The sequence below is a fragment of the Diaporthe amygdali genome (genome assembly GCF_026229845.1).
Source record: "Diaporthe amygdali strain CAA958 chromosome Unknown NODE_3_length_2959817_cov_65_330692, whole genome shotgun sequence".
NCBI classification, from domain to species: Eukaryota; Fungi; Ascomycota; class Sordariomycetes; order Diaporthales; family Diaporthaceae; genus Diaporthe; species Diaporthe amygdali.
Window position 1 is genome coordinate 1,476,510 of NW_026517023.1, and position 24,613 is coordinate 1,501,122.

Here is a 24,613-nt window from a genome sequence, read left to right on the forward strand (position 1 = left end):
CTGCTTGGTCCTGACTGCAGGTAATCTGCAGGGTCAGTGGCTAGGTGCATTGGATGCGACGTGAATGCAATCAATAGACTGTGCCCAGCCAGTTACGGCCCATCGCGAGGTTGCTTTGATGGAGCGCCCAGCAGTGAGTGGCCTCAGGATTTGGAAGGAATGTAAGGATGCCACAAATCATGGCTTGCGTAGGTGGACTTGTGTAGCCACTCATACATCCAGACTTGAGACCTTGCGAAGACTGTGAGCAGACCATGCATGTTGGCCGCAGTGCCTCGTCAAAGCCTGCACAACGGCGGGGCTGGTTGACAGCCCGTTAACTAGGTATGCCCAGACTTTGTGCAAGAATTATGAGCTCTAAGCAATGCAAATACAAAGACAAGTGATAGTATCGGAGGATCCCGGGTTGCCTTATAACAATGAGACCATATGGCTTGCGATCGTCAAAGTAGCGGACGTCATGATGAATCGTGACGTTCTAAGTAGCACCTCGACGGCACCTCTGCGATGTGAGATGGAATTTGCGGGTGATTCATCGCGACCGAGTGTGGCGGGCAATAGCTCTGGCACTGCTGGTGTAGTTACGGGTCGTTCTCACACAGCCGCACGCCTACCAAGATCAGCCCGAGACCAAAAGCATCCAAACCAGAGTATGTACGCCGGTCTTTAGCCACATGGCGATGAGACTTTCGAAACTTGACGAGTTGCCAAATATTCGTGCACTTTGTATAAGCAAGATGTTTTGATGTTGCTCGATGGATCTTAACACTGATCATCTGTGGCGTTGCCGGATGGCAAAAGCCCTGCGACTCATCGCTTTTAATATAGGCCTGGTGGCTTTGGTCCACCGTGCATGGTTAAATATAAGTGGCTGGGGATACGAAACAGCCTTAACTGACCTGTTTACTTGCTACAACGGGTGTGTAGAATCGGAGTGGCAATTATACCTACCTAGGCTTGGGGAGGCCTTGAAGTTTCCAGCGTCTTCAGCAAAGCATTCAGACATTTGACAGAGGTTACATGTCGCGTCCCTTCTGTGCGATGAATTCACTACCCTCAGACTACACCTTAGTGGATTTCATCATGATTCGTGGTTTCAAGATATGCGCGATCCTTCGCCCTCCTATAAAAAGATGCTTACATGTACGTCTTTGCGAGTGATTTAGAGTTAATTTCTCTCCTGGACTTCGGATGCGATACGCCATGATTCTTCGGTGTAGTCTGAGATTCTGTTCTCTTCCTGAACATCATCCCAGAGCGCTGCCAGAACTGAGCGGTTACCTTTCCACGGTACGCGGGAGTGCAACACTGCGTAGTTCTATATACGGTTCAGTAAAAAATTTCTGACAGTGACTGGGAGGTAACTCACATCGAGCAGGACCACGTCACCCTGTTCCCATCTCAGCAAGACCTGCGACGACTCCGCGATCGAAAGGGCCAAGTCGAGGTAACTGCTCTCAATGACGGTTCCGTCTCCGTACAGAGGAGGAGGGTGATATGAGCCGTCATCGCCTCGATAAGGAGGTTGAGTAGCTCCATGATGTCTGCTGCGCCCCCACGCACTGGTGAGGTTCCCGAACCACGTAGTAAGACCCAAGTCTTCGTGCTTTCTTATGACTGTGACGCAGTGTCAGCCACTGAGGGTTAAGGCTCATTGCTTCGGGAGATTACGTACTTGGGACAACATGGGTCACACTCAATGACCCGTCGTCATGCCACTCGAAATTATGACTATGTCTTTTAATTTGCTCCTCGACCTTCCTCCTCACGGTGACTTCATCGTCGTCTGATTTCACTTCTTGCCCATAGGCATCGATGACGCTTGCCCCAGTGGTGGACACTATCGCCTTCACGCCGTAACGATAAACGTATTTGACGCCTTTCTTTTGCAGCTTGTCGATGAATTTTGGAGCTTGTGCTTGCAACGCCCTCACAAGGCCCAATCCTGATATGATTGGAGTCTCGCCACCTTCGTGGTCAAGTCAGTTTGAGATCATCCGGGCTCGAGATTGCAGCGTACCGGATTCGGGAACCGCAAGAGCTGAGAAGCTAATCCAGTCCGGGTGGATTGTTGACCACCCATACTCGTTATGAGGCCAGATAGGCAGATCTGGTGGTCTTTGAAAAATTTAATCAAACCATACCGCATTTCATGATATCTAGAGGCTCACCCTTCGTTGGCTGTCTTGACATTCTTTGCCAGCACCGTCCTGATTGGTGGCCGTCCAACCTCTTCATGGGCAATGAATCCGAAAGCATGTGCAATTTGACTGTAGTCCTCTGGGGTTCTGATCGGTAGTCCCCGAATAAGCAGCGCACCTCCGTGTTTCTGAATGATTCTTTTAAGCTCGCCCGAACTAGAAAGCTGACTGACAGTCTCGATGGACTCCTGTAGAGACGGATCCCAGCCATTCGCTGGCCGCAGAGCAAGGGGGAACTCAGCACTTGGCAGCGAGCTAAAGTTCCTCACATCTTTCTGTCCCTCGAAAGAGAAGGGCTCGAAAATCTTGGTTAAAGGCATTTTTCGCAAATGACGTCGTGTTTGGTTTGTTGTTGGAGAGTGGTCATTCACAGCTGATTTCCTTGGGACTCGTTAGGCCTTGGCCAAAGCGTCCAGATACTTGAGCATCGGAGTCCTGTATTTCCAGCCTGGACCAGAAGGGCCGAATTTTCTCATTCGATTTGATTTTGAATTGTGAAATGGTCTTAGAGCGGGATGTGTTGATGCCGCAATATGGACTTTTCTCCACTGTTGCTGGCTAGCAACTCTTCTCCATTGGACAAGAGCTGGTTACGCCATCAGACCGTAGAATCACCCACGCTCTGTTCATGGTTGCGCCGTGGTATCTTTCGGCAACATCTTCTTCCTACGGAGAAGTAATTAATTTGCTCGTGGCAAATGATTCGTGACTACGATGGTAGTCTCAACTCCAGAATAATTCATTTTCTTGTTGCTTCTTTCGACATCGCATATTCGAAGACGGCAACCGTCGCACGTCAACGATATGCCGGAGGTGAAACCCCAGGACAATCTGGTTCAAGAGACGGTCTCATCAGAACCGGATGCACTTGAGGCCAGCGGAAATGCGTATAACTGGCGGCGAGGAGTCTTTTTCAACGCAACCATTGTGGGCCTGGCCGCCTTTGCAGCGCCGGGACTTTGGAATGCGATGCAATCAGTCGGTGCTGGTGGTCAGCAAACGCCATACCTGGTCATGTAACGACTTGCCTCTACCTCATTTGAGCAGTGATTAAAGCTGACGATACAATTCCTAGGGCCGGTAACGCGATTCTGTTCGCAACCATGACATTCGCTTGCCTGACCGGAAGCATCGTCGCAAACAGGTTTGGCCTGAAGGCAGCTTTGATCTTCGGGACCACTGGCTATGTTCTGTACTCGGCAGCATTGTATGCGAATAATCGCTATGGCACTGTCTGGTTCATATACCTAGGCTCTGCAGCGTGTGGGCTCAGTGCCGGCATATTCTGGTCCGCGGAAGGGTCTATTATGTTGAGTTATCCTGAGCCCGAGAAAAGAGGCCGTTATTTGTCCTACTGGCTTGCCTACCGAAACAGTGGCTCAATCCTTGGAGGAGCCATCAACCTTGCTTTCAATTATGCCGGGAGGACTACTGGCAAGTTGGACTGGAGAACCTATATTGTTTTCGTGGTTTTGCGTGAGTCTGTTAAGTCCGTTTTTGAAAGAGAAGACTAGTCTTACATCAACGCAGAATGCCTAGGTCCGGTGGTAGTCTCCTTTCTGTCATCTCCAAGCAAAGTGCGACGTCGAAATGGAACACGAGTCCAGATTGGCGAGCGTGTCTCAGACTTTGATGAGCTAAAGGCGCTCGGGAAAGCACTCTGTCGCAGAGATGTTTTGTTGATGTAAGTTTGGAACATCTCGAACTTCAAGTGACTACTGCGAGAATTGACCATTGATACGCCGCAGATTTCCCTACTTCCTATATGTAGCGTTCCAACTTCCTTACAACAGTTCTTATCTTTCGTTGTACTTCTCTGTGCGTTCTAGAGCACTGGCATCATTGGTCTCCGCTCTCGCGCAAGTGTTCACGACACTTCTTTTCGGTGCATTCCTGGACTGGACAAGCCTCAGCTTCAATCGGCGTGCCAGGTACGGCTTTATTTTTATGATGTCGTTGATAGGAGGCTGCTGGATTTGGGGTACCATCGTGCAGGTCGGATATACTAAGGACAAGCCGTCCTTGGACTGGAGTGACGACGGATTCGGAAGAGGCTGGGCACTGTACATTTTCTGGTCCATCAACTTCAGTCTTGCATACAACTATGGGTTCTGGCTGATAGGTCTTATGGCGAGAGACCCGAAAGAAGTTGTTCGATACATGTCGGTCGCGCGAGCCGTAGAGGCGGCGGGCCAGTGTATAGCAAGTGGGATCAGCTCAACCTCCGCACCAGTAGGTGAAATCACTTCACAGGTTATCAAGTCCATATGGCTGACTCTGTCACAGTTGACTGTGCCTCTAGGTCTGAACTTTGCGCTGTGGGCTGTCGCAAGTGTCCCTGGATACCTAGTTGTTCGGCAAGCTGGAATCATTCATCGTGGCCCAGAGAAGACCGTGGCGTCAGAATGAAATACGATTTCTTAAAGATGGTTCCTTGGCGGCGAAATTTCCGGCCGAGCTTCAGTATTGAAATCTTCAGCGTATCCACGTCAAATGTCAAACTCACTAGAGAAGATATACTTCTGGTAATGCGATCTCAAGTCGCCCAGGGGAAACGGATTTTGGAGAAATGTCAGTTTCGAAGACGTCTAAATCGTAAACAAAATAATATTGGGGGATTTTATTAGGAAACTGAGGTTAGGTCCATCACCACAGCTTTAGACAATTTCGTTGAAGAAATAACGAGCGAAACATATTTACCCACATCGTTGTGACAATTGACTTCCTTACGAACGTTAAAAAGAATGACTGAATGATCTCTATCTAATTATCTATAGTGCAGCTGTTCACAAAATTCGAAATTAAACCTCCTTTCTCAAGAGCTTTTCATAAGCCCACCTTGAGAACTGCACACATTTCGAATCAACACCCCTATATGTGAGATCTGAAATCCAGATTGCTACCGGCCACCATAAAAATGCAGCCATTGCAATGCCCAGGACATATGTCTCGTTTGTCTCTCCTCCCGTGAAAGCCACACACCTCCTTCCTAAGACCGATCCCAACGTCCAAAGTAGAGGACCATGGATCAAGTATAACGAGTAAGAGATCTTTCCCAAGTACTGTGAGACAGGATTGGTGAAAATGATCTGCAGATAAATCGCGTGGTCGACGGCGAACACCAAGGTCACTGCACCCATATGAGTGATGTAATTTAGTTCGGGTGCACTGAGCCAATAGAGCCCGAGGATGAAAAGCGAGATGCTGGTGATGCGCCCGAGAATGCGAGAGCTTGCAATCTTGTTGAATATCCTTGAGAAGATGCCTTGCGGCACCCGAGCCCAAATTGGCAACACAGCGACTTCTTCCGACATCATGGTCTTCGCTGACTGGGCCCGCATGTTATCGATCTCGAAGTGTACGTCGCAGATGAGCATTCCAGCAAGGAACAGAAATAACGCCCAGTAGCTCCAGAAGTACTCGAAGTAGACAGTTAGTACGAACGCAAATGTCATCCTAACTCGATTCTTCACCCTGCTGAATGCGGCCAGAAACATGAAGACGACCATCGAGGTATTGAACTCTATTGGCAGCGTCCACTGGTTGGCATCGTAGGGGTTTTCGACAGCCCGCGGCACACCGCTCCTTGGATGCTCTTGACCAATCGGGTCGGTGTTTAAGATCTCCGTCCAGACAAAATGAACCATCTGCTCCCGAAAGCTTCCAGCGTGTGGTGGCTCTCTTGTTGGGATGGCTACTCCAGGTAGTCCTTGGAGATCATACCAGCCCATCTGCGTCATCAGAGCTGAAGCGAAGGTGACGAATACTGCCGGCATAAACAATCTGGGATGGCGACGAAAAAAAGACGAGGCAAGCGTCGAGCCAACTTCAGCGAAGCGCCCTTGGTGGGCGAGCTTCAAAGCCTTGTATGAGATGGCATAGCCTGAGACGACGAAGAATATGGCGACGTGAGGGGGGCCGGATATAAAGAGTCGTATGATCGGTAGCTTGAGAATTTGCATCGAGCCAGGCACGTATCCTGAGTGAAGGTCCCAGTTGAACCAGAGGAGACTTGAATGATATATCACAACGCAGAGGGCTGATATACCGCGCATGCCATCTAAGACGCTCTCAGTACATGGACCTTCAACACTGCCAGTGGGACATCGTACTCACCTAGCCATGCTGTCGGATGGAGTTTCTTGGGCTCACTGGGACCTGATCGCAGGAAACTGGGGACAAAAACCTGGAGTAGGCCTACGATAAATCGGCTTCGTAGGAAGCTCGGGACGAAGACCAGAAGACAGCCCAGGGCCCATCGCGTTGCCTTGTTTGCACCCAGAGAATGGGTGACCGGTTTTCCATCCTGAAATAAGATTTCCTCCTGTGAGCCATCCAAGTCTTTTAGCTCCTCGACATCCTCATGCGGTATGAAGGGTGGAAAGTCATCTCGATCATGTGTCGTGTGACCTGGTCTGTCGAACATGGTGAGGTAGAATAAGACAAGGCAGAGAGGCGGGCAAGTTGGGCCTCACCACTTTGCTATCGTAAGCTTACGCAGTCTTCTGGCGTCAAGTGTAAAATGAGCGCGAGCCCGTCACATCAGCATAAGACTGGGGATCAATCGTATTTAGCAGATCAGCCAAGGAGGGAGCCTGACGTAGGCTGGAATTCGAGACAACGTGGTGTTGTTTCACCTGCTGTGGTTGATGTCTTGCTCTTTTGATTGTTAATGCCAAGGGGTTCAACCGACATCCAATTGATTACAACAGGCGTTACATTTCCAAGCATATTAGAAAGTCGCACGAATAGCCAAGTTGTACGACCTTTCTCAGTCCAAGACAGGGGGGGCGTATGGACAGAACGGTGCCCCTGATTCTGAAAACAGCCAAGGTTCCGCGATGTTTCCGCAACCGAGACTGTGTATTCAGTATTAGTGTCTGAAATCGCTTGTTAACCGCAGTCTTGTGGAATGGAGCCCAAGAATGAGGGTCCAAGCCAGGGCCAACAAGGGGGGCCTTGGAATGTTAACCCGCCACCTCTCGCCGCTTCGAAGCTAGGGCGGAGACAAGGGATGACGGATTATGTCAACACAACCCAGAGTCACCTTTTAGAGATGCAGGTAGATCTTGGAGTAGAGATAGAATGCCTTCAAAGGACGTTGCGATCTAAAGACTAAGAGTCTATAACTTTGCCCTAGGTGGCTATTCTTAGATATAAGAATGGATCTTGCCTTGTAGGCCTTGCTAGGAGATATGCAAAGTAGGGCATCGAACGTGGCGACTAGTTGGCATAACATGCCGGACATGGCTGCCACAATCCCCAAACTTCAGGCCTTCGAGTCTAAAACATGAATTGGAACAACCACAGCAATATTCCATCCGTGGCTTGGGTTCTGAAGGTAGCCTATTTGCAGTTGCTCTGGTCAATTACTTCAACTGAATGTATCAAGGAGATCCAGGTCGTCGCTCGTAGGACTTAAAAATCTTCATTAGAGCTGTGGGGTAGGTATGGATTGGATTGTACATGCATAAGAAAATCGGGCTTTTGCCAAAACTTACCAAGGCGTTTGGGAAAGACCCCCGACTTTTGCCCATTTGAAAGGATGTGACACTAAATTTTAGTTTTATGGACTTTTCACATATTGGAAAAAGGATATTGCGAGAGAGACCTGACAAGCTAATGATTATAGGTGTATGTAGCTGGGGCATCACAAGGCCACAGCAGTGAAAAGTCATGACAATACTACACTTTGCAAGCTCAATGACAATGGCCTTTGGCCTTAAATGGAAGAATGAACCTGAACAGCTGCGCAAGACTTTTTCCTGATCTCTGGTTGGCCAGGCTCGTGGTTGTGCCTATTGTGAATATTTGCAATAAGAGATCAGATGAACTGGCAGCGCAGTCAAAACTCGACTTCAGAATAAAAGCCACTTCCCACCTCTTCATGGTTTTCAGGCTCCAAACGGCCCATATCTCGAAGCTTGGTCATACTTCAATCGAAATCTCATCAGTTGACCTTCAAACCCCCACATGTCACAGTCCGACGCTTGCCAAGTGCCTTGATTCACGGAACTGCCAAGCTGTATCTGAAGTTTTCCCAACACCAACGAGGCCTTACTCTGTCCATTTGTCCGGCTCACTTCAAGAGACCATAGTGCCTGCTTCATTCATTCTACGCTGAAGAAAGGCGACTGCTCTACAACCTGTTTGCAAGATCGTCTTTGTCGCCCTGGACTGCGGAGACCGTCTTGCCATCACTCATCGTCGCTCTTCCGACTGACCAACCTCTTCATCGACAACGCACCTCATCAAAAACCCTATCACACTCGTCACCATGTTCGGCTACCGCATTACCGACGAAATGCGAGAGCATATGTTTGACCGTTGGAGCCAGAAGAATCTCCAATCCATGGCCGACTACCATGATTGGACCGTCCCCGAACTGAAAGAGCGCCTGCTCGAGTTTGCTGCTTTCCATGACATCGGCACCCTCGACAGTTTCCTCGTGGCCAGTAACGACAAAGTCAACACCATTTCTCAGTTTGATGGCGCCCCGGATGGAGTGATGGACTGCGATACCCTTGACGTTCCCCGTACCCCGACCATGACTTCTCCTGTATCTCGACAGAGCGATGATTCCGAGTCCACTTTCGATTTCAGAACCTCTCTTTGCGCCACACCTCTGTCTCAATACACTCCTACGAAGCTTTCGTATAACGCATCACCGAATAAATATGAGGATAGCAAGTACACCCGACTGATGTGCCAGACCGATGGCTCTAGTAGCGGCTTGACCAAGACCCTCGCAGAGGTACAGGGTCCTTGGGATGAATCGGTGATGAGCATCGACAGCCAGCCCATCGTCCGCTTCTTCGACCCCGAGATGAGCCTGAGGCATCGAGATGTCTCTGATGAGAATTTGCTGGCCTATAACCACAAGAGGGGCGTCATGAACCTCTGCGGCATCGAGCCTTCTACTGGGGCTCTGCAGACGGACCCTCAGACGCTCGTCATTTCAATTGAAGGCGTCGTCTGCGAGGACGGCAGCGCGGGCGCGGCTGTCTTCTTCCACCAGAACTCTCCTTGGAACACGGTCACCTGTGTTGAGAGCAACATGCCTCAGACCAAGGAGAATGCCAAGCTGGAGGCTCTTTACGTTGCCCTTCATATGATCCGATCCACTGCAGCTGTGGACCCGTCTCTCAAAGCTGTTCGCATCATGTGCGTCGGCAGGGAGTTCTGCATCGCAAACACGATGAAGGAGCTCAATCTAGGGGCAGCCGATCGCGAAGCCGTTGAGAAGTGGCTCCAGGACGTTGATGAAGCCACCTTCTGGGAGATTAACCAGCTCTGGAAGGACATCGCCAAGGGAGGCAATGGCCAGCGTGCCTTGGACGTCCGCCTGTGGAACGTTTTAGAGGAGACAGTTCGACCAGTCACAGAAATGACACTGGCCTACATGTACGAGCGGCACGACCGCGATTGGTACCAGGAGAACGGCAAGGCACACGGTCACTTCGAGGTGCACAGTCCCAAAGACCTCAAACCAACCTCCTACGGTAAATTGAACTCCATAGACAACGCGAAAGCAATTCTAGAGGAGAGCTTGGGACAGCGAACTATCTTTGCACCGCAGGCCATCATCGACAGAGGACCTCGGGCAGTGTCGCAGTGGATAACTGAGGCCAAGGCGCAGCTCCAGCAGGATTTCCTGTACACGATTCTGGCTCCTGACAACCGCCGCGAGATCAATGACGGACTCCGAAGCAGCACAGGAGAGCTACAGAGTACGGAGGAGTTCCTCAAAGCTCACGCAAGGTCGACTAGGATCATGGGATTCGAAGAAGAGGCGCAGGAACGCATCAACCAATTCATGGCAGAGCAGCGAGCCATCTGGCAAAAGAATCCAGCACAGGACCAGTATAGGGCGTACGGCAGCACTGGAGGCAACCAGGACGATGAAGCTGGAGAAGATGGTCTGATTGCGGACAAATTGGTCAAAGAGGTCCTCGAGATGGATTGGGAGTAAGATCGGATTGACAAAGGTGGCATGTGGGATACAAACGTCGTACTCGCTTTGCACTTCTGTTTCCGATGGACGTGCACACTTGTGCCCTAGCACCAGGGACTCAGACATGAGGGGACGACCTATTTTGAGAGGAAAGTCATGAGCATTCTTGTTGTCGCTGGTTTGGCACGAGATCCTCGTCGTGCCAGGGATCTACCCAAACGGGTATGCAGGTGGCAGAGAGGAGTCTGCGTACGGCTTAGTCAGAATCAATGCCAATTCTCATCCTGCAAATTAAAGTACGCTTTCCCAAAGAAGTTTAAAGTAACGGGGAAAGGGGAAACGGAGTTTCACGGAAAGGCCGGATATCCAGCCTTCGGACTTGTTCCCACGCCCACCATGATCTGACACATACGTGCTCGCGGTAAATGTCCACAATCCTGTCTGGCAATCCCACACCAGGTGCGCAAAGTGATAAACGCCGACTCGATGAACCGCCGGAGCATCGAGCCTCTTTCAGCTCTGCCCTCGGCTCGCGGCTCCAAAAGCCAGCAGGGCCGATGGGGCAGCGCTTGTGCCGTGTGCGCAACCGCCAAGGTGAGAAGGGAACCCACTCTCGTCGCGGCATGCTCGGGGTTTCCGCCCAGATATGCTTGCCAGATGCTAATTAACTGTTTCCTGCAGGCCAAGTGTCTTCGTAGCAGTGATGACCCAGGCACGCCTTGTGACAGGTGATTGCACCCTCCTTTGGATGCACACTCCACCACACACCCTCCTTGCCATCTTCCTGTCTCTAAGTCTCTCGTGCGGATTGAGACCATCGCTTACTCATGCCCGAACAGATGCAAACGCTTGGGGAAGGACTGTACGGGACAGGTACACCTACCGCGTAAAAAGAGAACGCCCAAGGCTTCGTAAGTCACCGACATGCGCCCTGCATGCGACCTCGTCTGCGCTGTCCTCGTAGGCCATGAGAACCAAAAACTTAAGCTGACATTTAGCTCAGGAAAACATCACAGCTTGAAGAACGGCTGAATGGACTGGTCGATCTTCTCCGGGCATCAGGGGAGTATCCGTCAGACGAGACAAGGGCAAGGCAAAGTTCTTCGTCACAACTTGAGGATGAGCAGGGTGCGTCAACGTGCTACCGCGGGTCTCTTACTTTTTGCGTATGCTGATCGCACATGGTTTCAGGTTCATCACAAGGGCCTTCTCCAATTTCTTCGAGTACCGCCGGCAATGTCATACACATACCTCAGACGTGGAACCGCCATGCTCCACCTCGGTGCATTTGTCGGGCGCAGGCCGGTGATGTCCCTCTTCAGAGACGCCCAGACGACGAGCTCCTGGAGATTTATCGGAACAGACTTACCCCCGTCTTTCCGTTTGTTGTTATTCCCCCAGACACAACATCTGAACGCCTCAAGGCAGAACGGCCCTTCTTGTTCTCTGCGATATGCATGTCTGCGTCAATCTCAGATGTCAATTCGATGCGTGGACAGATGGTCGCCCTTACTCAGCGCCTGATGAACGAGATGATGGTCGAAAGTAGTGAGTATGAGCCTTAGCCTGCCCCCGCTACGGTAGCCCATCCGTCTTTAGGTCTTTAGAATTTTCCAGAATATATCGCTTCGGGTTTCGTAACAGGTGACTAACGCGGAATAGATCGATCAATGGATCTGCTTCTTGGCATACTGGTCATGCTAGCCTGGTACCAGAATCACTGCTTGATGCACGCTCAGCTCAACAATCTCCTTCACCTGGCTCAAGCCCTACTGGCGGATTTAGGTTTGAACAGGTCGCCTGAGGTCCAGGAGCGATCTAATGTCATGGTCTTGAATCCGCCAGCGCCTAATCGAACAACGAACGAAGATAGACGAGCAATACTAGGTGTTTGGTTCCTCAGCTCCTCGTGCGTATGGCCCATGAATGGATTCAATACAGGGATGCTGACAAGGCGATACTGTTCAGGGTGGCGACTGGCTTAATGAAAGCGTTGCCCATGAGGTTTTCAAGATATATAAAACAGTGCCTCGAGGATCTAGAAAAAGCATCCGAACACGAATCCGATCTTCTTCTCGTCCATCTTGTCAAGATACAACGTCTGACCGAGCGGATCCACAACTGGACGTCTCAGGAGGACGAAGAGGATGATGTCTCGGCCATTTTGAAAGCACCTCCAGCAGCCTATCAGGTTGCCTTTCACGGAGAGATTGGCAGGCTGCAGGCATCATTACCTGCCAGCTTAACTGATAACAGTAGGTCATTACCAGCTTCTCAATAAGCTACAGTGGAAGCTAACGGAAAGCTCGCACCAGGATTGCTACAAGTGTACTTTGCCTTCGTGACACTTCACCTTAATGAACCGCCGCCTATCGATGCAGGTCAGTTGAAGAAGCTTGCGGACTCGCTAAACTCTGTGACTCTCCACGGTCCGTCATCTCTCGACAGCCTATACCGTGCCCAATCGGCCCTGAAAGGGTTCTTTGAGAAGTGGTTCGAAATGCCGACTGACTTTTATACTGCGATGCCAATATTTGTGATGCTTGAAGTCGTCTACGGCATCACAATGCTGGCTCGGTGGGCGAAGCTTTTGGGTCCAGGTCAAGCTCGACGAGGGAATACCGCGCCAGACATTCTCATCCCACAGAAGATTGTCTGGGACCCTTCGGCTGTGCGGCCCTCCCCAAACTCAACGTTTGGGGCTGGCCTTGCACCCCTGCAATCATTTGAAAAGAGCAGCGATGTCGAAACACAATCCAAAAAGGTGTCAACAGCGAGTAGAGGCTCGGGTCTGGCGAAGTTGCCTCCACCAATCACAGACCCAACACAGATATCAGCTACTCAGTTCCGCGAGGTCGCCGATCCAACCATCCCTAGCGTCGTTGCCTCCTTGAGAGCCAAATTACAAATACAGCCGGGTCTAAATATTGACATCATCGGCATCTTAGCAAGCCTAGCACAGCGCTGCGAACAGGTGCACCGAGAGCTCACGGAGGAGGGAACAGGCGGGGCTTGGCAGAACGACGTATGGTATCTGTGCTCGAAGAAAGTCTTGATAACTCGAGCCAAGTTGGAAAAATGGGCCGAGATTATCGCCGTTGGTGGTGTGTCGACAGAACGCACGGCGGATGCCGCGACGAAGAACACAAGCGAGAGAAACGACATTCGGATGGCGGATTCTGGCATGGCGGCAGATGAGAGCCAGGCCACACACGGACGGCAGCCCGTTTACAATGAAGAGAACACTCTCGCTGCATTTCAGAAACAAATGGAAATGGCTGGACAAGGCGTAATGCCCCCGGGGTCCATAGGGGATAACTGGCAATTCGACAGCATCTGGACGAACGAAATGTTTGATCAACTGGACCCGGCTATGTGGCTGAATGATGGCAATGATTGGGAAATGGCCCTGTTGGGCCCTATACAAGATAATCAGTTCGGACTTTAAAGTTTCTGAAAAATTGGAGAGATTCGCCATCTGCACACTCTACTCAGCCAAATCGCCCAGAGGGCTCATTCGAATTGTACCAGAGTTGGCATGTAATATGGTCAAGAGGCAGCTCAGGAGCCTCTTTTGTCTGGTAGTGTCATGCGATTCTGGTATCCTCTCGTGATTGGGTACCAAGGCCAGAAGAACGAAAGACTTGGCATGCACGGAACTTACTGCCGAGGGCGCCAGAGGCAGGTGCCGGCTGAATTCTATCATTTGGAAATCCGAATACAGAATTACAGTGGCGCATTCGCGTCTCGCGGAATTGTTCCGTCAAGACAGATCTGGATGTTGGCGCCATCTACGTCAGGCATCGCCTTATCAGGAAGGAGAAGTCCTGATCCCCAGAATCTCGGAAGTACGGCAAGGAGAAAGAGCTGCTGAACCACAGAAACCCGGTGAAGATCCACATGCGAGCCCCATATGACCACCCTTCGAGTCTTGCTTCCAGAAGCGGCAGAAGTCTCACGGCTTACATCAACGAGGGCGACACGGTTGGCAAGCCGTTTTGTGGTCGAGCGGGAAAGATGCTACCTCAGAACACAACGGGGGAACATCTCAGCTAGAAGAGGTTGCATTAAGGCGAGCTGGACATCTACAACCGTTGAATATCATCCCTCAATTCTCGACTTTGTGGATCTCGTGTCGGCATTCGTATGTGCCAAGCTGGACGTGGCTTGTTCAAGCTGGGTCGCGATAAAAGCTTGTCCAAGATAAGCTTTCCTTGCAGGCCCCGCCCCAATTCAAATGCCTCGTTTCGAAACCGGCTGTCTTCACCCTCTATCGGAATCCTCCAGAGATAAGCCAGCCAAGCCTCGCATGATCTCGATAGTGGTTCGAACTTTGATAATAAACAGGCTGACAGCGTATCGCGAGGCCCCAGCCGAATGGCCGAGGGACAATTGGAATTGCGAGTCGTCAGCAGAGGGATGCGAGGATATGTGGTAATGATCCGACATGCCTATTCAGGGATAGACCAGATATGCGACGGCTTCTCTGCTGTCCACCCCGACAGCCTGCATGTGTGCTGGGGGGTGTGACAGTACCAGAGTATCACCGTCATCTATTCGGGGAATCCCTATCACCCCTGGTCCGTCTCGTCTTCCCCAGAATGTCGGTCGCCACTTGTCCCTGCGAACCGTAAATCTGATTTCCTACCCTTACTCGACTTCCAAACAAGCTCTAAGCTCATTGCATTTCATCGCACTGACCGAAAATGAGTGACGGTGTTGTTGAAAAGGTTGACCACGGCGACAATGTCTCGCCAAGCCCAGAGAAGCGAAGCGCAGAGGTGGGCGAGCTCCGCACACGTTCTGTCGCACACCGGCCCCAGGAACGCCTCCTGCACGACCCAAACGTGACCTTTGAGGAGTACATGTTCTATGCAGCCCTATCGCGGGCCGAAGAGGACGCGAGCGTCCACTTGAAGTCCAAGATGGGTCTCATGGATGTACTGTTGCCCTCAAAGAACGGCGGTATCCGTGAGCTCAAGGGAAATGCAACCGGCAGCAGCGAGGCCATTCATGAGCTGAACTTGAGTGACCCGAAGATCCGTGCGACCATATCAGATGAGGAGTGGACGAACGCGAGTCGTGCTTTGCGTACTGCGACGGCAGCGGCATGCTTTTATCTTATCACCACGGACATCTTGGGCCCCTTTGGTGTCGGCTTTGCTCTGGGAACCATGGGGTGGGGACAAGGCTTTGGCCTGTACACTATCTTTGGTGCCTGTGCCGGAATGTGAGTTCCATTGCCTCTTGGTAGCAAGTTCTTCTCAGAATGTTGGCCCGCTACTGACAATTGATCGATGCAGATCTGGGTACCTCCTCTGGAAGGTGTTCCTGAACATTGACAGCTATGAATTCCCTGCCAAGAACTATGGTGACCTCGCATACCGAATCTATGGACGGTGGTTCCGCTGGCTCGTCAACATTATCCAAGGACTGCAACTACTACTTTCCGTAGGCAACATCATCATCAGCAATGGCCAATCCATCTCGCAGGTGTCCAAGTTCCGCCTTTGTTACAGCATCTGCTGTCTCATCTGGGCGCTCGTTGGTTACGGCATGGGACAAATCAGAACTCTGAACAGGTTTACATGGCTGGCCAATTGGGCGGTGTTTCTCAACTTGATGGTGATGTTTATCTCAATGGGTGTCATGGCGCATAGTGAGCCCAACTACGACGCTGCCCAGGCCGGCGGAGCTGGAGCGGCGCTCGGGGGCGAGTCGATTGCGCAGCTCCCTGACGGCTCGTACCCACCGGTGCGGACTTACGGCTCGGTGCCACCATCCGACAATGGCTTTGTTGGCTCGCTGGTCGGTCTCATGCAGGGCGTCTACGCGTACGCGGGTGCCCAGTTGTTCATCGAGTTCATGGCCGAGCTGCAGCGACCGCGTGACTTCCTCAAGGTCATGTGGGCCTCGCAGTTCTTCATCTACGCCGTCTACATGATTTATGGATCATTTGTCTACTACTATCAGGGCCAGTACTCCAACAGTGTATGTGTTCGCCCTTCTGCGCCCTGCTGGGCAGAGGCTGACAGCTGACTGATTTCGTCCAGATTTCGTACTATGGCCTGTCTCCGTACAACTGGCAGACAGCCTGCAACATGTTAGGCGTCCTCAGCGGCCTCATTGCTGCTGTGCTGTACGGCAACATTGGAATTAAGGTCATATATAACAATATCCTGATCGAGTTCTTCAACTTTCCCCCTTTGACGACGCGCAAGGGCAAGTACTGCTGGGCGACCGTGGTGCCGATCTACTGGAGCATCGCCTTCCTCCTGTCCGCCGCCATCCCCGACTTCTTCGGGCTCACCGGCCTGACCGCCGCGATGTTCTTCGTCCAGTTCACCTACACCTTCCCCGCGCTGCTCGGCCTCGGCTTCATCGTCCAGAAGGAGGCCATGAGGGGCGAGGTGCCGTTCGATCCCTACACGGGCGAGATCCAGCGCCGCGACTCTGGTATCAAGAGGTGGATCAGGGGCTACTTTGGCCGGTACTGGTGGGCGTGTATCCTGTTGACATTGTATGCGCTGGGTTCGCTTGTGGTTAGTGGTATGGGGACTTACTCGTCTATTGAGGCACTTATTGCCGCTTTCGAGACGCCCCAGGTCAATGCTTTCACCTGCCGGTCGCCGCTGGCTGGGTAATATGTTTTCTGAGGTTGGCTCAGCTTCGTTGGCAGTTGTCATGAGGCTTCTGTGGTGCCTTATGGGGGTTGTAGAGGGACACTCAGTGCCACTGTCGGCTGGATTAGTTTGTGTTGGAACGATGAGGTCAGCGTTTAGAAGTGGTTAATGTTGAAGATCAATGAATATTCTCTCAATGCTCATCGTACTGTATTTGAAGGCTTGGAGAAAAACCGTCCCCAACGTGACCGAACTGCCGTACACAATGCCTTCTTTGCCATGATGTATCTTCTGCTATTCTGTGAGCAGTCGCTGAAAGTGGCCATTTGCCAAACAAAGGATGGCATTGAGGGGAATAATATGCTTCAATGATGGCCGAAGCATCGCATAATATAGGTCTTCGGAACACTGTGTCGGTTTGTTCCGGTTCCGAAGAATGGAGACAATTGCCAAAGTGGTGCCTGGACCCAACTTGCTGCCAGATTCTTCTAGGTAAATTACGAGAGAAGTACGAAATTCTTTCGGGATACCTAAGCAACTTCTCCTGCTTTCCAGTGGTTGAGTCGAGCCTGAATACCAGGCAAAGTGCGCATCAAGAAAATGATCTGGGCGAGATTGTCTCTGATGATGAGCATAGGCCCGTTTGTCGATCCAAGTGTCACAATCATTTCGTCTGAAACTCTGCAACCAGGCACCCGCATATGAAGACGGCGAAAGTACTGGTGGCCAGAATTGGCAGCAGATTAGGCCATATTTTCGAGGCTAATTCATCATCTACGAAGTGCCCACATTGACTCTGCAGGGTTCGTTCGATGCCTCAGACTGGACGACGAGGCTAAATGTAGCAAAGTAAAATAGGCAACCGTTCGCCTGTAGCTTGAGACGTAGCTGTGCTATTGCAAAACTCAACAGGATCCACGCTTTAAGGTGTAATTGGAAGAAAGTGACTAGCAGAGCACGCAACCCATCAAGCCCTCTCGCACGCTTTCACCCCTCAAGCAGGCCGTGCACCGAAACATTCACATACTGGCCCCTATTGCCGACTATGCGCACCGAAGTCCACTTTGACAGCAAAACCTTTTCGCTGTGTTGAAGAAAACTAACCCCACTCTTCACAAACCTGACTGGCCTGTCCCAGTCTTCCTGGCTAGTTGTCTACTGCCCACGCATCGCCAGGCAGGGCGACAGCTCGGAGACAAACAACCTACAGGGACATAAGTGAGCGCCTCCGTCTCCTCCTCAACCCAATTACCAAAGACCTCAAAAAATCGCCAAAGAGCCGCGCATGCGGTACGTACTTGTAACTGCTCTCGGTAGCATTGTTCAGTGCCCAACCGTCTAGCAATCATTTCCACACAATCAGCCGCGCAGCCCAAGTCGCTTTATCAGTCGTCACTTCGCTGAAGATGTGTGGACACAATCTCTCAAGTCCCACCGATAATAAGAACAAAATACTGACGTGCAATGGTACAGGCAGTCACTTCGAAGTCCCTTGCTGAAGCAAACCATGGCTTCAGCCCCGGCCATGCAGCCTCTCATTCCAAAAGGACCAGAGCCAGCCAAAGATTTCTACCACTTCCCTGACTTTCCTCCCGAACTTCGTCTTCGGATATGGGAGTTGGCATACGATGCTGTCCCAGACACACTCGTCTATCAATTCGCCTTGGTGGTTGAGCCAGCTCCTGGAACCCACGACGGAGACGAGACCTTCGACTTCATGGAGTACTTCCTCGTCCCAATGGACGAAGTTCGGGACTTAACACGCGAACTTCGCAGTCTACGTAGAGTCAACAAAGAGTCCCGACACGAGAGTGTGCGCCTTTTTGACAGTTGTCTGCACCTGAACCAGACGAAACAAGGCGAAACTAGTAGCTCTTGTCCTCCCATCGACATTCCATGGAAAAGCCATCAAAACTACTTGTGTCTCAAGAGCCAGAATGTGGTGGCGGGCTTCGACAAGAAAGACAACATGGCTTTCATCGAGCAGGCTTTCGAGAATGTCCGACTCCTCGCGTTCGGAGTTGACGCATCACTGTCTCTATTGCTCACCTTTACCGCGGATGGCGCCAATCTCGCGGATCTCATCACGTGTTGCCCAAACGTACAGCACGTGGCACTTGTGAGTGATTTGCTCATGTACGACGGCATGAAGAATCTTTTCGATAGGATCCGATCCGGCTTCAGAGTTTCATTTTGGGATGACTGGGTTGGAAGAGTCGAGGAGGGTGTCATCTCTCCTTACGAAGAGTCGAAGAACTACGATATGGGGGACCATTGGATTGTCTTAAAAATGCTACGTATTCTCCTGCCCGGCGTCTGCAAAACCAAGCCAGAACATGCATTGTTGAGTCGTGTGGTCTATGGCATGATTTTCAGAACCAGGAAAAATTGGAGATGCATGCTGCGCGACGACGAGTCCTTAGGAGACTTGCGGGGCGACGGGTCTACAGAGGAGTCCAGTGAGGGCAGTGATGATGCCTGATGACCTAGTCGGTGTTGTTGCACATGACGCTGGAGGCATCATGCTGACGCTGCTGAGCGAGGATAGTGGGGGTCAGGATTATTCTGGCGCTGTTGCGTATGAGCGCAAGGCAGATTTGGGGGCACACATAAGTCCACATTTCCACTTACATTACAAGAATGCAAGACTGTAAGCGGAACAATACCAAGAGAAGTTGACATACATGAATTAGCATCTGGCTTTGCAGTCTTCTCACCCCACAAATGCCGACGCTCAGTGCTCTGCTTTAATGTACACATTGCTAGCAACGTCACCGAACACCTCCCAGCAGTGATCCATGCGATCTCGTACGAGTTTGACACGAGCCTCCATCTCCCGACCTAGAGGAAGATTCAGCTCGGCTTCTTTGCCAGCCCCAACTCCCTCGCCCATGACCACCTCATAGACGGCCTTGGCACCTTTCAACGTGTCCCCGTCGGCAACATACTTGCCTCCATGCATAAACTGAAGTGTTTTACTAACAACTGTCCCATCATAATCATCGGACAGCGGTTCTTTGCCGCTGCTCACCGCCGAAGAAGAAAATTGGGTGTTGAAGCCGCCAAGATACACCGTGAGTGTACGTATGTTGAACTCTGCAACCTCTTTGGCCAGAACCTTTGTAAGTCCTATTTTGTTCGACGTCAGTCTCCTCATTGGTGTACTTGTAGGCATGAGAACTGTGTACCATCAAAAGCAGCCTTTGACGCAGAGTAAATGCCCATGCTCTCCCGGCCTTCCAAACTCGCCCCGGTGCTAATATTCACAATGATCCCGAACCGTCTCTTGCGCATATAAGGCAGGGCGGCCCTGGTCAGTCGGTACGGTCCAAAGAAAACCGTCTCAAACTGCGCGCGGACCTCGTCCTCGGTGATGTGCTCCACGGCCTGTAGGAGGGCGACCCCTGCGTTATTCACGATTACATCGACCGGGGTACCCTCGGCCTCAAGCTCATCGATGACCTTGCCGTTGCTGGGGTCGTCGAGGTCGAGCTGCACCCATTTCCCGCCGTTGGTCTCTATCTCATGCATCAGCTCCGGGGTCTTGGCTGGATTGCGGGATGTTGCGATGACTCGATGCCCGTTGGCTTGGGCGTGCCGCGCGATGGCGAGGCCGAAGCCCGAAGAGCAGCCCGTGATCAGCCATGTTAGTGGCCGGGCGGGTGTAGTGAACTTTGGGAGGTCGGGTTCAACGTTTGATGATACCATTTTGGGGTTTTACGTTCACACAGTCTCTCAATTGGCTAAATGCGCATATGCAAAAGGTCTCATTTAGTGGGCAAAAGAAAATACAGCCTGGGAGTCAGGTAGGTCGAGCTTGAGTTTATAGCGTGAGACACTCGGTATTAGTGGGCGGACTTAAGCAAAGTACGAGTAGTGGTAACGGTTGTGACCTTTGGAGCGGCCGCCTCCAAATCATTCGAGAGTTAGTCTTTCGTGAACGGCTGCTTCATGCACGGAAGATCGCTGGCTTATTGCACTAAATTGACTTGCGAAGAGCTACCTGGGAAAATCCTGTGCAGGATTCAGAAAGCATTTTAAGATGTACCCTTGCCTCGGAGCTCAAGCCACTCTTCCTCCAACATGGAGTACAAGACTACATCCCACCACTTTCGCTCATGCCAGTGGCATTTCCTGAACCTTCCCTCGGGGACGAAACCCAACTTCTCATATAAGTGCTTCCCTCGCTCGTTGAAATCGAGGCATCCAAGACTGACGGCGTGCAAGTTAGCTCGTGTGAAAGCCCAGTCTAGTGCCCAGTTGATGGCCTCGGCTCCGTAGCCCTTGTCACGATACTCGGCAATGACTGAGACGCTCATGACGGCAAGGCGGTGGTGATGACGATACATAGAGTCGCTCTCATCGTCCAGGTGCAGAACTCCGATGGGCGTCGGCTTGGGCATGCTTGGTGCGGCCTCGGCTGACGCCTTCGGCTGTGAGTCTGTAGTCTCAGTGGTCGTTGGAGGCAGGCATATCAATACGCCTAGGAAAGACTTGCGGATGTCAGCGAGGATCTCGTCGCTGCGTGCCCTGGTCTGTGGCCGCAGAAGGCTCGAATCGGCAGTGCTGCGGCCAACAGGGTCGCTCTCGAACCGCTCGTGGAACCAGGTCTTGATTTCATCAGTGTCGTCTATGGCTGTATAAACGAGCCTCTCTGATGCGAACGCGTTCGCAAGATTGCTTGTCATCTTTTCAGTCATAAATTAGATGCGAGCCAGCTTGGAAATGAGATGGCGAGGTGAGGAAGTTCAACTTTTGAAGTTCGACTTGTGGCTAACTGCTTAAGTAGTCAGGGACTCTCGTATTGCCTATAGTGCGGCTGACTTCCCCAATGCACGCTCAGAGCGTAGTCCCGTCTTGGTGAGTCACAGCGAGTCCTGGCGTGGCTGCCACGAAAATATCAATCTGATTGGCAAATGCATTTGCGCACCCTGGCGAGACCAATATGTAACAAGGAGGTGCAGCACAAAGAGATGTTTGTTACCGTGGACGGCGGTGCTACCTACGCAAAAATTAAGTCTCATTCAGTTACTATTCATTTGCATCCTCAAGTGGTGACATCGTTTGATTTTGGACATGAGAACTGCGTTGGTTGAAGGCGAAATAGCCATGGCGCTGAAAATATCTCGCAGTCCATAATTCTTATCATGCACCAACGAGCTGGAACACACCTGCAAGGCATCGAATTCCGGAGAAAGAACCGCCTGAGCGGTGAGCTGATCTCTACATGCTTGACTTCCAGACAAACAGATACCTCGCAGGCTGTCATAAGTAGCCGGCTTGACTTGGGTAAACAGCTACACCTTTATCTCTTCACAGTAGATACATGGAGAACAGCATCCACTTCCGATGCATTCATAATCTGCCCACACATCCCCGTCATCAGCTGAAATATCCCACCGGGACCGATGATGAAAGGTGAGTGCCCCTGCAAATCCACCGCAATTTTTCCTGTCATCAGCGAACAAAGACGGACATTTGAGGGCTCAGCGTCGAAGAGGAGCGAACCATCATACGGTATGACGTGAACCCCGAATGCAAATCGGTAGTCAAGCTTAGCTTCATGTGAGCTAATGTTCGGCTCGGCCTGCTTACTTGTCTCGGGCAACAGACGACCTGGGAGTTGGGATTCAGTTCGGCGAGCAGTGTTCGATCGTCTCGTCCAGTTCACAGGAATAGGACCGTCCTGTGAAGTGGGGACTTTTCTCGCGTTTATCTTTGCCTGGAAAGCCTCATTGGTCCGCCTCCTTGGTGCCGTTCTGCTGAGCTCGAGAGCGACGGGCAATAGGGTCCCATCGTGTCTATTTAATTCACCATCATCAACTGAGACTGTATCTAGTTCCATGGCTATTGCATCTGGGACTGACCTCTTGTCCTCGTTCACCTCAGTCGAACCAGGCGCGGCGACCTCTCGGCCTCGTCGAATTGGTTGGCGAAGCAGCTCTTCTACATTGCATTTACGCTGGATCTTATCGTCTGTTGCGCAATTCGTGCAGCACACGATTCCGCATGTGGTCTCGCCTGCTGCTTGCTTGCTGATCGCGATACATTTCTTAAAAGGTCCGTGGCCTGAGGCACACGAATTGCATGGCACGGGCAGCTCTATGCCAGTTATGTGGACTATGAGCAGACGAACGTTCTTGGGCCGATCGGCAACGAATTTCACTCTCGGTCTCGTTGCAATGTCTCGCGTGCGGGTTGAAGAGAGTAGCGCTGCAAAGTGGCTCCTCTTGGGCGGATACAATTGCCTTCCAGTAACAAACTTGCTGACCAAATGCCAGTTCTCCTGCGCGGTGTCCTGAGTTATTTCGAACCTGATTCTGTCGCTGCCTTTGTCAACTCGTAGGCACTGGGCTGTGACTTCCTGGGCTCTTTTCGCACTATCAACCTCCCCCGTGAGATTACTGTCCTTATGAGACGAGCTGATATCAATTGCACTCTTTATGCTTGATCTTGAAGCTGTCTCTTGTCCGATACCTTTTAAACCGGAAGAAGTTTGGTTCATTTGACTAGAATTCGTCTCAGAAAGCTCGAGGGCCCGCTTGTAAGCCCGAGTCATCGATCTCAAGGCGACCGGGATATCACCAGCCACGGCCTTGACGCGCTGGCTTCTGCTAGTGTTCGAATATTCTCCCCGCGATTTCATTTGTTCCTCGCCGTACTCAACCTGAGGTGATGACAGAGGTGAATCCAGACAATTCGCCCATTCTGGAAGTTTTGCCACAGGGTCAGCCAGGAAAGACAGACCTTGCACAAGAGGAGGCAAAGGCTCGGGTCTGCGCCTCGCGGTTGAGCCTGGGTTAGGTGCCAAAACTGGAACTGACACAGCACTCTCACCAAGGTTCCCTGAGTGTGTTTCACCCGCATTTCTGCCATTTTTGTAAGCAACGTGCTTTGTCGCGGTCGGGAAAGGGAATGCTGACGTTTCTATTCGAAACAACCTCAGACTCGTTTGGTCTTTGGGCAGTGCCGTAGAAGCAGATTCTCGACGTTGTGTAAAGAACTCTTGGTCCACGACGGCGCTGGCTTCAATTTTGGATTTGATATGTTTGAGCTTTTTGTAGGCGCGCTCGACGCGACGAAGGCAAGCGATCTTCTGCGCACCAGTACTCGTCTCTGCTTCCTCCCGAGCCTTATGAACTTCTTCAGCGGCCGCTGCGAGAGACTGTTCACGTCGTCTGCGTCGTTGCTGAATCGCTTTGCGCTTTTTCTCGGCTTCTTCAAAATATTTGTCCACCTCCTCCCACGCAGCGTAACTGAACTTGTCAAAATAGTGTTCTCTTGCAAGGCCGGTATGTAGGCTGATGTGCTTGATCGTGTCTTTGACCAAGTCAGACCGTCGAAAAGAATGAAGCCGTTGTTCGTAACCAATCAATAACTCCGTCTTTCTTGCTTTTCGGCTCCTCCAAATGGCTTTCTCTGTGGCCAAGCCCATGTTGGCGCACTCTTTTTGCGTAATTTCATCGATTCGAGTGACTGGAACCCCGTTGATGTGGTCGTGAGTCAAAGGTTGATTGAACGGACGTTATTTGCTGCGGGCCATCATATTTTCAAATGAAAAACTTCCAACAATATCAGCAGCAGCGATTCTCAACTCCGAGAGAGTATGCCTCAAATCTCAATGGGAAGCGCCGACCAGGGTCCAGGGGTGAATAGAACGCGTCAAAATGACTGTGGCGGCTGAAGACGTCGTTCGCTGGCCATGCAAGGCAGCGCGGGTGAGCTCAAGAGTTGGCCACGGCACCGAGGCTCAGAGAACGCAGCTGTCAACACGATTCAGCGATCTTGGATCGATTCTTTTGGAGACGAAAAAGGCGGCCAAAATCACGCGCGCA

At 51.4% G+C, this 24,613-nt stretch overlaps 9 protein-coding genes across 9 annotated transcripts; 5 read left to right on the forward strand and 4 right to left on the reverse strand.

Moving 5' to 3' along the window:
- Window positions 1-1,168: 1,168 nt before the first annotated feature.
- On the reverse strand, window positions 1,169-2,521 carry J7T55_002843 (uncharacterized protein; the record flags this gene model as incomplete). The annotated part of the gene is made up of 5 exons (XM_053137958.1): window positions 1,169-1,318; window positions 1,370-1,617; window positions 1,676-1,969; window positions 2,021-2,118; window positions 2,172-2,521. 5 exons carry the CDS (start codon window positions 2,519-2,521, stop codon window positions 1,169-1,171), a joined length of 1,140 nt encoding a protein of 379 aa, XP_052998711.1.
- Window positions 2,522-3,005: 484 nt separating this feature from the next.
- Window positions 3,006-4,610, forward strand: J7T55_002844 (uncharacterized protein; the record flags this gene model as incomplete). Its single annotated transcript, XM_053137959.1, has 5 exons — window positions 3,006-3,217; window positions 3,277-3,677; window positions 3,732-3,885; window positions 3,950-4,433; window positions 4,488-4,610. The coding sequence occupies 5 exons, from the start codon at window positions 3,006-3,008 to the stop codon at window positions 4,608-4,610; spliced, it is 1,374 nt and encodes a 457-aa protein (XP_052998712.1).
- Window positions 4,611-5,002: 392 nt separating this feature from the next.
- Window positions 5,003-6,627, reverse strand: J7T55_002845 (hard surface induced protein 3; the record flags this gene model as incomplete). Its single annotated transcript, XM_053137960.1, has 2 exons — window positions 5,003-6,261; window positions 6,318-6,627. The coding sequence occupies 2 exons, from the start codon at window positions 6,625-6,627 to the stop codon at window positions 5,003-5,005; spliced, it is 1,569 nt and encodes a 522-aa protein (XP_052998713.1).
- A 1,851-nt stretch (window positions 6,628-8,478) lies between these two features.
- Window positions 8,479-10,173, forward strand: J7T55_002846 (uncharacterized protein; the record flags this gene model as incomplete). Its single annotated transcript, XM_053137961.1, has 1 exon — window positions 8,479-10,173. One exon carries the CDS (start codon window positions 8,479-8,481, stop codon window positions 10,171-10,173), a length of 1,695 nt encoding a protein of 564 aa, XP_052998714.1.
- A 468-nt stretch (window positions 10,174-10,641) lies between these two features.
- J7T55_002847 (uncharacterized protein) lies at window positions 10,642-13,603 on the forward strand (the record flags this gene model as incomplete). The annotated part of the gene is made up of 7 exons (XM_053137962.1): window positions 10,642-10,749; window positions 10,837-10,883; window positions 11,159-11,283; window positions 11,347-11,703; window positions 11,818-12,064; window positions 12,124-12,410; window positions 12,471-13,603. 7 exons carry the CDS (start codon window positions 10,642-10,644, stop codon window positions 13,601-13,603), a joined length of 2,304 nt encoding a protein of 767 aa, XP_052998715.1.
- A 1,258-nt stretch (window positions 13,604-14,861) lies between these two features.
- Window positions 14,862-16,799, forward strand: J7T55_002848 (transmembrane transporter; the record flags this gene model as incomplete). Its single annotated transcript, XM_053137963.1, has 3 exons — window positions 14,862-15,385; window positions 15,459-16,146; window positions 16,209-16,799. The coding sequence occupies 3 exons, from the start codon at window positions 14,862-14,864 to the stop codon at window positions 16,797-16,799; spliced, it is 1,803 nt and encodes a 600-aa protein (XP_052998716.1).
- Window positions 16,800-17,823: 1,024 nt separating this feature from the next.
- On the forward strand, window positions 17,824-19,260 carry J7T55_002849 (uncharacterized protein; the record flags this gene model as incomplete). Its single annotated transcript, XM_053137964.1, has 3 exons — window positions 17,824-17,835; window positions 17,917-17,996; window positions 18,252-19,260. The coding sequence occupies 3 exons, from the start codon at window positions 17,824-17,826 to the stop codon at window positions 19,258-19,260; spliced, it is 1,101 nt and encodes a 366-aa protein (XP_052998717.1).
- Window positions 19,261-19,512: 252 nt separating this feature from the next.
- On the reverse strand, window positions 19,513-20,486 carry J7T55_002850 (short-chain protein; the record flags this gene model as incomplete). The annotated part of the gene is made up of 2 exons (XM_053137965.1): window positions 19,513-19,907; window positions 19,967-20,486. 2 exons carry the CDS (start codon window positions 20,484-20,486, stop codon window positions 19,513-19,515), a joined length of 915 nt encoding a protein of 304 aa, XP_052998718.1.
- A 329-nt stretch (window positions 20,487-20,815) lies between these two features.
- Window positions 20,816-24,213, reverse strand: J7T55_002851 (gnat family; the record flags this gene model as incomplete). Its single annotated transcript, XM_053137966.1, has 2 exons — window positions 20,816-21,466; window positions 22,255-24,213. 2 exons carry the CDS (start codon window positions 24,211-24,213, stop codon window positions 20,816-20,818), a joined length of 2,610 nt encoding a protein of 869 aa, XP_052998719.1.
- Window positions 24,214-24,613: the final 400 nt, after the last annotated feature.